Source organism: Schistocerca piceifrons, chromosome 6 (genome assembly GCF_021461385.2).
Source record: "Schistocerca piceifrons isolate TAMUIC-IGC-003096 chromosome 6, iqSchPice1.1, whole genome shotgun sequence".
Classification (NCBI taxonomy): domain Eukaryota; kingdom Metazoa; phylum Arthropoda; class Insecta; order Orthoptera; family Acrididae; genus Schistocerca; species Schistocerca piceifrons.
This window is the reverse complement of record NC_060143.1, coordinates 113,938,978-113,952,913: the sequence shown is the minus strand read 5'-3', so window position 1 is coordinate 113,952,913 and position 13,936 is coordinate 113,938,978. Positions and strand designations below refer to the sequence as shown.

The 13,936-nt window shown below is 42.9% G+C and overlaps 1 protein-coding gene across 1 annotated transcript in view; it reads right to left on the bottom strand.

Annotated features, from left to right (window-relative positions):
* Window positions 1-13,936, bottom strand: part of LOC124803170 (sialin-like) — a 175,158-nt gene that overhangs the window by 114,592 nt on the left and 46,630 nt on the right. The window contains exon 5 of the mRNA XM_047264353.1: window positions 1,266-1,486. Coding sequence (XP_047120309.1) covers window positions 1,266-1,486 — 221 coding nt within the window. The remainder of the gene's footprint in view (window positions 1-1,265; window positions 1,487-13,936) is intronic.

The window sequence follows — 13,936 nt, the reverse complement described above, 5'->3', positions numbered from 1 at the left end:
CATCTGATGGTTTTGCTGAAATCCACTAACCTTGCGTCTTACGAGATGCTCATTCGCTGCTGTGAAAGTGCTTGGTCGTGGGCTCGTACAATTGTGGCTATGTGGCGCTGTAACGGGGAAAATTCTAAACTACTTGGCTTGCATGAAAGAGCACACAGTTCAACTTTTTTAGGAGATGTCATTTAATTATTCCTGTATCCGTAATCACGTCAGACTTCACTGTTCTCTTAATATGTTGCACATGATAATTGCTATCAGTACAGTTATGCAGTAGTTGGGCGGATGACACTTTACTTCCTTCCAAGGTACGTATATGACCGCACTATAGAGCACCCCATTACTGTTCAGCCACTCTGCTTTTATAATGGAATAATTAACATAACTGGCGAGAGCCACCATCGATACGACTGTTCACTGTGGCCCCCGCTACCAGACTCATGCTACAAGCCCCGACCTTTGATTCCCAGCCGACACGAAGGAGCTTCTATGTTGCTTATTTCAGCCAATACCTACCAAAAAAATTGATGTTACTGTGTAGTCTGGAGCACTGCTCAGGTAGAGGAAGCTTCTGACATGGGTGATGTTGTGACATGAAACCTTGTCACCAAGTTGCCACGCTGTAACTTTCGTTTCATTCTGACGCATACTGTCCTTCTATACAGACAGTCGTCTTTGTGCACTGCTGCACAATTTTATGATGTTTTAGACAGCTGTTATATAACATAAATGTTATAAGATCACCGGAATTACCTTAAGTGGAAAAGAAACGTCTTTTTTTATACACTGGTGTCTCGAATTAAAGTAACAAACCGCTGCTTCTTCGTCCTGCTGTATTCTTTACATTGTTTATACTATACTATCACTTGTTTATTCTGTTTCGCCGCAAAATAAAGGTAACCTTGGAAAATTTTCGTTTGTTGCTTTAATTTTGGGCACCAGTGTATTTAGCACTTCAACAAGAGTCAGAAATTTATTTGTACAAAATTGTTAAAGCTTTCGAGGCCACTTGTTTATTTGTGTTAATGAGGAATGTCTACGTAGTACTTATTTTAAAAGAAAATGCCACCCATTTACACGAGCATTAAATTTACATTTAATTTGAAAGATCTTGCCCAAAAGTCTATGGAATGGCAGCTAATCTCTGAACAAAGGGGGTGGGGGATGGGGCACCAAATGATATTCTGCTTGCGAGGAAAAATTTTCTCAAACTGGCCCTGCCTGCACTTAAATTTGCCATTGAATGTTGCAATTTGTCAACAACTAACCTTCTCCTTCGAGACGCTGTCGCCAATACTGGTGGTGATGTAGTTCAGCTCGTCAGGTGTAATGCGCGGGTGTATGGAGGGGGAATCGTACACCGTCACGAACCACAGAATGCTCCACAAGCCCACGATGCCGCCGAGGATGTAGAAGCACGCCTTCCACCCCAGGGCCTCGATAATGGCCGAGCACATGGGCCACGTCACCACTGAACCGAAAGTTCCTCCTGAGAACAGAATGAGAAGCCAGAACACCGATAAATTGCACTCAGTTCTATTTTATTTTAATTTCCTGGTACTGGTGCAGGAGTCCTCACAGTCTGCCTATTTGCTTGTTGACAGCAGCATCTTACAAATCATCATTATTGTATTTAAAATAAGCTACATTAACTTTTTTAAGAACACGTTCTCAGGACAAACATCTTCCAGTGAACCAACTAAAATGGTCAACAGGCATTAATGTATGTTAAAATGCAGATCATGTGAAACACACATTAAAACAGTACATAATATCAGCTCCCATGGTGTTATAATAATAAATTAAAATACTCTGAAAGACAAACAATAAATTATTGAACCGTTTTACTGATTTAAAACATAGTCAGTGATTACATTTTTTGCGTGATGTCCACTTACATCTAGTAAGCGTCGTCCACTTGCACATATTCCAGGTGTCCCAGGGTTTGTCACTGATGTTCCTAGCTTAAATCCATCAGTGTTAAACGCAGGAACATCTCAAAATGTGCAGGCAGACGACACTTCCAGATGTAAGCGGCAATCAGATGAAAATGCTACGACTGACGCCGTTTTAAATCAATAGAAGGAAATATGTACTATAATTGAATATGAATTTCATAGGAATGACAAGGACAGATTTTAAATGACCTTAATAACTTTAATGGAACTACAATAACTATGGCCGCACGAATAAAGCATTAAAGAGAGTTTTCAAACATCCTGTAAGAACTTGCATGTTGTTCTCACTGAATACCGAAATGATGTTCTGTGGCAGCTCGACATTTGACGAACAAAACATCCATGTCCAAATCACATCTTGCAAATCGTGGCGACGAAAACTGCAATTTCTAAACCATGTCTTCGTCGGGATGGTGGGCTGTGCCTCTACAAGCCCACCACCCCACACCGAATGAGGTCCGAGTATCACACCGTTCTTGCCACTCAGTCCCTATTCTTAATGCCACACAGATACCAACATTCTTTATAAAAATGGTTCAAATGGCTCTGAGCACTATGCGACTTAACTTCTGAGGTCATCAGTCGCCTAGAACGTAGAACTAATTAAACCTAACTAACCTAAGGACATCACACACATCCATGCCCGAGGCAGGATTCGAACCTGCGACCGTAGTGGTCGCTCGGCTCCAGACTGTAGCACCCAGAACCGCACGGCCACTCCGGCCGGCCAACATTCTTTATATGGAATATGGAATATTTATATGGAATATGTAATCTGAAATTTCTTGGTTTTCCAGATGGTCTCCGTTCTCTGCATCTACATTTATACTATAAGATGCAATGTGAAAATCATGGCAGAGATTACGTTTCACTGTACCAGTTACTAAGGCTTTTTCTCGTACCATTCACGCATGGATCGCGGGAAAAAGCTTGTTTAAATGCTTAGTGCTGTAATTAATCTAATCTTATACCCACTATCCCTACGGGAGAAATGTGCAGGGGGTTGTAGATATTCCCAGAGTCATAATTTAAAGCCGGTTATTGAAACTTCGTCAGAAAATGGTTCAAATGGCTCTGAGCACTATGAGACTCAACTGCTGTGGTCATCAGTCCCCTAGAACTTAGAACTACTTAAACCTAACTAACCTAAGGACATCACACACATCCATGCCCGAGGCAGGATTCGAACCTGCGACCGTAGCAGTCCCACGGTTCCGGACTGCGCGCCTAGAACCGCGAGACCACCGCGGCCGGCGAAACTTCGTCTATAGACTTTCTCGCGATAATTACCGTCCATCTTCAAGAGTGTGCCGGTTCAGTGCTTTCAACATCTCATTGTGCGTTATATCATGATTGCTTGTAAGAATTGGTTTCATAAACTTGAATATCTGAAAAGGGGGCTTATCTGCTGCCAAAACAGTATGGGAACTGTGAAAGAAGTTACCCGATGACACAAAAAGGTATGCACATATAACAAAGTCATTTTCTGTTTTCCAAGAAAACGAAGGGAACTGGTGCGATAATTGTGACACATGAGAGTACTGCAATCTAAAAGGGACACAGGAAGACAACATAATCAATTTTAGAATCAGTATGATGCAGGGGCATTGAAGAGGAAACTATTTCTGCCATGGTGATGGCGGTTTCGGCAGCTGCAGAGGACACGCGAATGAGGGAAACTGGGGGCTGCACAAGGTGTGGGCGTACCGACTGTGGTAAAACGGCATGGGTCGAGAAATATGGAAAATATGAGGACTCATGAAAAAGGGGCAAGAGACCAAAGTAGTAGCTGTGTTACAAATTCAAATGTAGCTGCTAAATGAAAGTTGAGGTTGAGGGGACCAGCTGAGCAGAAAAACGTACATGATAGTTTAAAATGCGGCAAAAGTGGTGAAGTACTGAACAATAATAAGGAAAAGGAACAGGCTCAGGGAGACGGCGGTGGGGTGGGGGGGGGGGGGGGGGAGCAGTGGGAGGTCAAAATCTCCAGGGCCCCAAGTCTCATAGGGGGCCCAAGTCGCTCCACGGTTCGGATCTTCCCCCAGTGTGCTAAGCTGGCAAAATTCGTCCTGCTATTGTAAAATAATTTTGCATCATATTATAAATAAAAGAACAATGCCCCAACACCAATGTAACCAACCTAGCTCTTCCTTTCCAGTTCAGTTTTATGAGTCATAGAGACCAATTACATACAATTCTATTTCATGTTCAGTCCTGAATGCAGAATATTTTCTTTAGACTTTGTGCGTCAAAACTACTACACTCCTGGAAATGGAAAAAAGAACACATTGACACCGGTGTGTCAGACCCACCATACTTGCTCCGGACACTGCGAGAGGGCTGTACAAGCAATCATCACACGCACGGCACAGCGGACACACCAGGAACCGCGGTGTTGGCCGTCGAATGGCGCTAGCTGTGCAGCATTTGTGCACCGCCGCCGTTAGTGTCAGCCAGTTTGCCGTGGCATACGGAGCTCCATCGCAGTCTTTAACACTGGTAGCATGCCGCGACAGCGTGGACGTGAACCGTATGTGCAGTTGACGGACTTTGAGTGAGGGCGTATAGTGGGCATGAGGGAGGCCGGGTGGACGTACCGCCAAATTGCTCAACACGTGGGGCGTGAGGTCTCCACAGTACATCGATGTTGTCGCCAGTGGTCGGCGGAAGGTGCACGTGCCCGTCGACCTGGGACCGGACCGCAGCGACGCACGGATGCACGCCAAGACCGTAGGATCCTACGCAGTGCCGTAGGGGACCGCACCGCCACTTCCCAGCAAATTAGGGACACTGTTGCTCCTGGGGTATCGGCGAGGACCATTCGCAACCATCTCCATGAAGGTGGGCTACGGTCCCGCACACCGTTAGGCCGTCTTCCGCTCACGCCCCAACATCGTGCAGCCCGCCTCCAGTGGTGTCGCGACAGGCGTGAATGGAGGGACGAATGGAGACGTGTCGTCTTCAGCAATGAGAGTCGCTTCTGCCTTGGTGCCAATGATGGTCGTATGCGTGTTTGGCGCCGTGCAGGTGAGCGCCACAATCAGGACTGCATACGACCGAGGCACACAGGGCCAACACCCGGCATCATGGTGTGGGGAGCGATCTCCTACACTGGCCGTACACCACTGGTGATCGTCAAGGGGACACTGAATAGTGCACGGTACATCCAAACCGTCATCAAACCCATCGTTCTACCATTCCTAGACCGGCAAGGAAACTTGCTGTTCCAACAGGACAATGCACGTGCGCATGTATCCCGTGCCACCCAACGTGCTCTAGAAGGTGTAAGTCAACTACCCTGGCCAGCAAGATCTCCGTATCTGTCCCCCATTGAGCATGTTTGGGACTGGATGAAGCGTCGTCTCACGCGGTCTGCACGTCCAGCACGAACGCTGGTCCAACTGAGGCGCCAGGTGGAAATGGCATGGCAAGCCGTTCCACAGGACTACATCCAGCATCTCTACGATCGTCTCCATGGGAGAATAGCAGCCTGCATTGCTGCGAAAGGTGGATATACACTGTACTAGTGCCGACATTGTGCATGCTCTGTTGCCTGTGTCTATGTGCCTGTGGTTCTGTCAGTGTGATCATGTGATGTATCTGACCCCAGGAATGTGTCAATAAAGTTTCCCCTTCCTGGGACAATGAATTCACGGTGTTCTTATTTCAATTTCCAGGAGTGTATGTTGTGGATTCGAAAATGCGCTTTCTTTAAATGTTGTTGAAAATTCTACCAAAAACATTCCTCAAAAATATACACGGAAACAGCTGTGAAACGTCATTATAATTAAGTAAGTTTACCAACAACATTCATTGATAAGGCACTTCAGATTCCATCACAAGGTGATTTTACACGAAAAACGAGTACACAGAAAATATTTTGCATTCAAGAGTAAACACAGCATGAAACATTTAGTTCTCCTGGAAGAATCATGAAACTGAAGAAATGAAATAATGTGAAAGAAGTACAATGGCCATGCTTACAGCCAACTTACGTAGGTATTCTCATGTGACTTGATGTGACACTATTTCTAGGTTAAAGAGGCTTGACCTTCGGAGGTTCAGTTCAGAAAATTGGAGATCCAAATAATAAAAATTTCCTTGGGATATTTGAGCTCTTGACTTACTATGGTCCAGTTCTTGCAAAATAATTAGAAATGTCAGAAACCGACAACATCTGGAAAGCGTTTACAACTGCATTATCTGTCAACTGATACTCAGAATGAATTTATTTCTAGTGGTGTCCATAGTGTCAGGGGTGCCATCTTGAAACCGAGAGAAAATGAGAAGTATATTTCAATTATTGATGGGATGGGACAAATAAAAATGGTCGAGACAAAAATAGCCCATAAAAAAATAAAATAAAAACAAGTGGATACGATTCAACGTGAATATATGCATATAACCTCGCCCCGTGATGCGCACAACATGTGTACGCCCGCCACGTGATACAGCCAGCCGGACCTTGGAGCACATTTACATAGTCTTCACGTCTGACAGAGTTGTTAGGAGAGGTCAGTTTTGTCGCGGCCCTAGCTGGCCACCCAGGTGACTTGATCCGTCAGTGTGCGATTACTTTGTGTGGGGAGCCATCAAGTCTAAGGTGCATTGTAGCGACCCCCATAGTCTTCAAGAACTGCAGCAGAACATTTCGGATGAGACTGCAGCAATTCCAACAGTCCAGCTTCGACTGCCTTCATCAACTTGCTGAAAACTGCCAAAAAGTGCCAACCGATAAGTGGTGGTACTGTATTTCCTTTCCTCTGTTCCTTGGAAGAGTTCCAAGCTACAAAGAAACACAACAGAGGAAAGGAAATACAGTACCACCACTTATCGGTTGGCACTTTTGCCGTATTTACTTTAAGACGGAAATTGATAAACATGAAGTAAACGAACGGGTTTTGGAATTCGTAGATTGTAATCAGAAAATAAGAGTTGCTATTGGATGTTTAGTTCGATCAACACTTGTGAAATACTGAGTTCTAATCAGTGAATGCCGTGGACAAGTTTGTGATAACCGAAGCAATATTAGACGATCCTATCAAGGAGCTCAGACACATTTTCTTCAGTGAAATCCCGTTGCAAAATTTTCTCTGTGTGCTTGTGATAGCATATATCCCATTTCTGATATCTGTTGGAGTGCTCTGGTTGACGCTTCAACACCAATTACATCTCACCTGGATAGGATTGCCATTGCTGTTGGAACTCTCAGTAAGTTAAATTTGTCAGCCGAAACACGTTCTGTGGTAGGAGGTTTTTTTGGCTCATGTGAAATCTTTCAAGTGTTTAATCATGACATCAATTTGGCTAAAGCTGTAGGTACCAATTGACTACAGAAACATATTATTTTAAGTTCGAAATACTACCATTGATGTTGAGGTAAGATACTTTGAGAGATTATTAAATAACTTAAAATATCTTCGCGAAAACTGGGACGCCATTCTTCCTGATCTTAAGTTGCCAGTGCAATTAATATTGGTCCTGACTTTCCGGAGGTGCGCAATAAGAAGAGGAAAAAGTTTTATACTGAAGCGAGGAATGAAGTGGCAGATGTGAATTCAGTAGATTTATTCAAGATAAATGCATGTAAGTCATTGTTGACAATCCAGTATCTAACTTGAAAATCAGATTAGAAACAGTGAAGATTTTAGATGAAACATTTGGTTTTTATGGATATAGTTAAAGATGACTGGTGATTAGGTCGCTGAAGGACGCAAGTTATTTATCAGTGAATGCCATTATGGTGTCACGAGAGATTTAGAACAAGAAATTAAATATTTGAAAACAACTCATACTTCAGACTGTGAATACATTACCTTGGAACCATTAGAACTCTTGAATAAGATGCACAAGCTTAAAATTTTAAGTTTGCTTTACGAAAGTATGCGTATACATGCGATTCTTTTATACACTTCTAGTGACTGTATCTGAAGCAGAAAGGTCTTTCAGCAGTCTGACTGGTGTTAAAAGTTGTCACAGATCAACTATGTATCAACAATATCTCACAGTTTTGGGAACCATGAAAACTGAATACAATCTGGAAGGCAACTATACTTTGATGCTACGATTCAAACATTTTCTGAACGAGAGGCTCTCAAAGCGGCATTGACAGTGTTATAGGCAAGTAGGTCATAATATGCTCCCCGTTGCACGAGTCATGGCGGACTGTATGCGAGTGCGCTGACATCTATTTAAGTAAATGTATGGGCAAGCCATGGAAAGCTCCATATGGCAACGTTATTTGCACCAGACCTCTCGTGAATGCACAATTCGGAATAATATTTAGCCGTTTGTTTTAAAGTGAAGTGAAACCAATTTAAAAATTAATATTAAATGGAGCATACATACATTTTACAGAAATTCATTATTGAGTAGTGCCTGAAGCCGAACTTCTTAAGTTTGCAAGTCTCATCAGTTTACTGCCTTGCCACTGCCATTGTCTCCTCTCTTACTTAGAGTGTCTCTTTTTGTCTTTCTTTGCCACTACCACTGTCTCCGCCATACCTTGTGCAGTCCAACCTATATTTTTCCTTATACCCTCATGGTTAAAATTTCGATCCAAAACGCACACTCCCTTATACCTACGTGTTGAAGTTCGCCAGTCTGGAGGGGCCCAGATGGTGTCCACTCATCTCTCTTTTTCGTTTCCATGTCCCCTCTCTCTTTTCCTCCCACTCCTTCTATCTCCATGCATCTCTGTCTACCTTTTACTGCCCCTGTCTTTCACTGACCATCAATGTCTCCTCTCTCTTTGGTTGCCGCTGCTATTGTCTTCAACCATCTCTCTTTCTCTTTCACTGACACTTCCTCTTTCCCCATCACCGCTGTCTCCCCTCTCTTTCTCTCACTCTGGCACTATCTCCTCTCTCTTCCACCGTCACTGTCTCTCTGCTATTCTCTTTCAGCATAAAAAGGAGCGAATATGTTCTTATGTCGAAATTTTCACTGAGGTAAGTAGAATCAGGACAGAGGCGGCAAGTTCCCAAATTATCTGTCAGATTCTCTTCAACAGAAATATATTCGCCCTTTTGTGCTCCAGCAGGAGAATTTTTCCGCTGCTTCCCCTCTTTTTCCCTGCTACAGGCGCGTATGCAGCTTATATAAAAGGAACTCTTTAGTACGGTGAAATTTTGACAGTTTATTTATATACTTCGACCCACTTTATATACGTTGACATATATTATAAATAAAAAATAAGTGCATGTAATGTAAGGTTAAGACAAAATCATTTGCTTGCGTTTTTCTCACTACTTCGTTCATCGATCGCAATTCATCGAAAACGTTCTGTTTATTACTTATATCATAAACGAGTGGAAAGTTACAATCAGACAATGGAAAATCCAGGTTGGAATATAGCAGTATTATAAAAGGAATAGTTGCTGCTCACCATATAGCGGAGATACTGAGTCGCATAGAGGCACAACAAAAAGTCTGTCAGAAAGTGAACTTTCGGCCAACAAGGCCTTCGTCAAAAATAGACAACATAAATACAATCATTCTCATGTAAATGCAACTCACATACACAATAATACAGTTATGTATTGGTATATTATTTTTTTAAAAGCAACTTTCAAAAAGAAAATTTAGCTTGTCGCTTGTCATTCAATTTTTCTGGTGAACCAGTAACCAAAAATCATTGCATATGGTTACAAATTCATTGAATGTCATATCAAACAGGGGAATCTGGTAACAATGCAGGTTGTCCTGATTCCTTGAAAACTGGCCTGTGATGTTTACTCACGAGTTTCTATTGATACCGGAACTAAGTGCTGAAACAGACTTAGACAATGACTAGTTTATTAAATAGCAATTCATAATGGACTGTAAAAGGAATCACAATAGACCGTAAAAAAAAAACTGATTAAGAGCAAAAAGGAAGATTGAGTTTTGCAAATACACTCCTGGAAATTGAAATAAGAACACCGTGAATTCATTGTCCCAGGAAGGGGAAACTTTATTGACACATTCCTGGGGTCAGATACATCACATGATCACACTGACAGAACCACAGGCACATAGACACAGGCAACAGAGCATGCACAATGTCGGCACTAGTACAGTGTATATCCACCTTTCGCAGCAATGCAGGCTGCTATTCTCCCATGGAGACGATCGTAGAGATGCTGGATGTAGTCCTGTGGAACGGCTTGCCATGCCATTTCCACCTGGCGCCTCAGTTGGACCAGCGTTCGTGCTGGACGTGCAGACCGCGTGAGACGACGCTTCATCCAGTCCCAAACATGCTCAATGGGGGACAGATACGGAGATCTTGCTGGCCAGGGTAGTTGACTTACACCTTCTAGAGCACGTTGGGTGGCACGGGATACATGCGCACGTGCATTGTCCTGTTGGAACAGCAAGTTTCCTTGCCGGTCTAGGAATGGTAGAACGATGGGTTTGATGACGGTTTGGATGTACCGTGCACTATTCAGTGTCCCCTCGACGATCACCAGTGGTGTACGGCCAGTGTAGGAGATCGCTCTCCACACCATGATGCCGGGTGTTGCCCCTGTGTGCCTCGGTCGTATGCAGTCCTGATTGTGGCGCTCACCTGCACGGCGCCAAACACACATACGACCATCATTGGCACCAAGGCAGAAGCGACTCTCATCGCTGAAGACGACACGTCTCCATTCGTCCCTTCATTCACGCCTGTCGCGACACCACTGGAGGTGGGCTGCACGATGTTGGGGCGTGAGCGGAAGACGGCCTAACGGTGTGCGGGACCGTAGCCCTGCTTCATGGAGACGGTTGCGAATGGTCCTCGCGGATACCCAAGGAGCAACAGTGTCCCTAATTTGCTGGGAAGTGGCAGTGCGGTCCCATACGGCACTGCGTAGGATCCTACGGTCTTGGCGTGCATCAATGCGTCGCTGCGGTCCGGTCCCAGGTCGACGGGCACGTGCACCTTCCGCCGACCACTGGCGACAACATCGATGTACTGTGGAGACCTCACGCCCCACGTGTTGAGCAATTCGGCGGTACGTCCACCCGGCCTCCCGCATGCCCACTACACGCCCTCGCTCAAAGTCCGTCAACTGCACATACGGTTCACGTCCACGCTGTCGCGGCATGCTACCAGTGTTAAAGACTGCGATGGAGCTCCGTATGCCACGGCAAACTGGCTGACACTGACGGCGGCGGTGCACAAATGCTGCGCAGCTAGCGCCATTCGACGGCCAACACCGCGGTTCCTGGTGTGTCCGCTGTGCCGTGCGTGTGATCATTGCTTGTACAGCCCTCTCGCAGTGTCCGGAGCAAGTATGGTGGGTCTGACACACCGGTGTCAATGTGTTCTTTTTTCATTTCCAGGAGTGTAGGTTTCAATGGGATGGACACTGAATATCTAGATTAGACGGAAACATTAAAGGTAATTTTATCTTAGCAAATAACTATGTTATGAATGGTTCAGAGGCTTATCGTGTAATAAATGTAAAAGTAAAATATGGTGAAGATTATTCCAGAGGTATTGTCTATAACACACCGGAATTGTCATATGAGTAGAAATCTGAACTGTATAGTGTGTTGTGGGCAAATAAAAGGATGTTGCCAGGTGAACCAGCTTCTGTAAAAAGTTATGAACACCACTTGGATGGTGTAGTGCGTAAACCAATTTTTGGTTATGCACATCCTGAACTTGTGTGAAAAGGGTGGAAGTACATAAAGAAATTAACAGAATAATGGCTTAAGAAATTGGCAATACAAGTAACAGTTCATATAACAATCCTTTGATAGTACTTGAAAGACAGACGATGGGGTAAGAACTGTTACAGATTCCTGTACTTTGAACAAAATACCTAAAAGTGATACTGATATACTGGAAAATGTAGTTGAAACCCTTCAGACGTTTTTTGATACAAAATTTGCAGCAAGTCTTGACCGGACTGCAGGATACTGGTAGATGCTTCTAGCACCAGGATTTTTAGAAAATTTATTCTCAGGAAAAAGTTATCATTATAAAGTCCTGCCCTTTGGAGTGAATACTTCAGTTTTAGTGTTTATTTAAGCACTAGATAAAGTGCCAGGGGAAGAACTATGTTCATGCATTATCATGTACATGGATGATTTACTGATTGCCATAAAATTCTGGAGTGAACATTTGGAAATTGATAACAAAGTATTTTAAGTCTTAATACTGGATAAATGTCTTTGAAACCAAAAAAGAATGAATTTGCAAAGAAAAAAATTAATTTTGAGGCCACATTGTTTCAGCTACAGGAAATAGAAAAGCTCAAAACAAAATTTCAACCATTAAAAATTTTTCTGTTCCATAGTCAAACAATCAACTGAAGGAATTTGTGGGGCTATCCAGATTTTGTAGGAACAGGTATTTAATGATTCTATTCCAATTAACCTGTGGTACAAGAATAGTTCATTCATCTACACAGAAGCATACCCATGCACCTTTGAGCAACTTAATGAGTGCCTACTGGAATAGAAGACATTGTACCATCCAAATTTAAACAAACATTTTCATATGGAATGTGACAGTTGCATCTACAGAGTGGGTATTCTTCTCTTTCTAGTAGAACTGCAGGGAGGCTCTGTTAGAGAGCAGCCAGTTGCCTTTGCAAGTAGAACTTCAGCGAAATAATATATATATATATATATATATATATATATATATATATATATATATTAGTTCAGAGAATGAAGCTTTGCCCATAGTGTGAGGGATTCAACAAGTTTACGAATTTTTTCAGTGGCATATACTGACCATCATACATCAATATTTTTGATAGCCTGTAAATTTTTCCAGGGGTGTTTAACAAGATGGGCATTAAGGAAACTGGATAATTTTTTTTATTTTGTTCATCTCAGTTGCATTAATACACAATTTTTGTTGCGATGGTTCCTTGTTTAGGGCTGACACAACCAGTCTCAAATTACGAAGTCAACTAATCAGCTGACTTCGTAGCAGCTGAGGAGAGCTCCGCCTACCATCCTCCAAAGGAGCCATAGGTCTGAAGATGGTTATATAAATATAACCGAAACCGGTCACCTATGTTATTGAGACATAAGTGTTGTGATCAAGACTGAACTTTAGTTAAAATAGAAAAACTGCATACTTTTTCGTTCATGAATAAATAGGAATAGGTAAGAGACTTTCACTAGAATGCAAACAGTGATTAGAATTATATAGGTATTCTTGAATGTAAATCTGTTTATGGTTGGTGAACTACTTGCATTCATTTCTCTATGAACTTGTTATATTATTAAATGTGTGTGAATACATAGCATGCTAATAGTCGTTTTGAAGCTTCGCGTTCGTTAAATAATGGAAATTGTGAAAATAAGGCCATTGCGAGAATAATTGAATACTCTGAGATTAATGAATAATTTAAACAACTGAGATTCGCCAGTGTGAAACAAACAGGTAGAACACGATATGGTTACAAGGAATAAAGATGTAATACAAGAAATTTGTTCTTGCCCAGTGAAAGACGAGACACATTAAACAGACTGCTGTTTGCATAAGAAAGCAACTTGGGTCTATTAAACAGATAAATCCTTTTTTATTAATTTAGTGGTACGCTGTTGATCAATATTTGTTATAAATTTGTGCTCATTACAGCTCAGAGTACTATGTAAATTGAAGTTGGATGAGGGGAGGAAGGAACAGGAAAGAACTGATGATATCAGCTGCATCAGAGCTTAATGTGGAATCAGTAGCGATGAATGAAGATGTGTGCCAGACTAGGACTCGAACATGGGGTCTCTTGCCTATTAGGTATGTGCATTAGCTACGCGCCACCTGGACACAGTGTTAATTGCAAATATGCAGACTGCTTCGGCACGTTCCTCGACTGACTCGGATTCCCACCAGGTGACGCCACTTACCTGCCATTCCCGGCCGTGTCTTCTGAGCTCGCTAATTTTAGATTCGTGTTGGAGGTCGAATGTAGATGTGCATCCCCACTGATGGCTGTGGACCACACGTTCACATAACTGATACACCTCTACGGGCTATAAAGAAGACT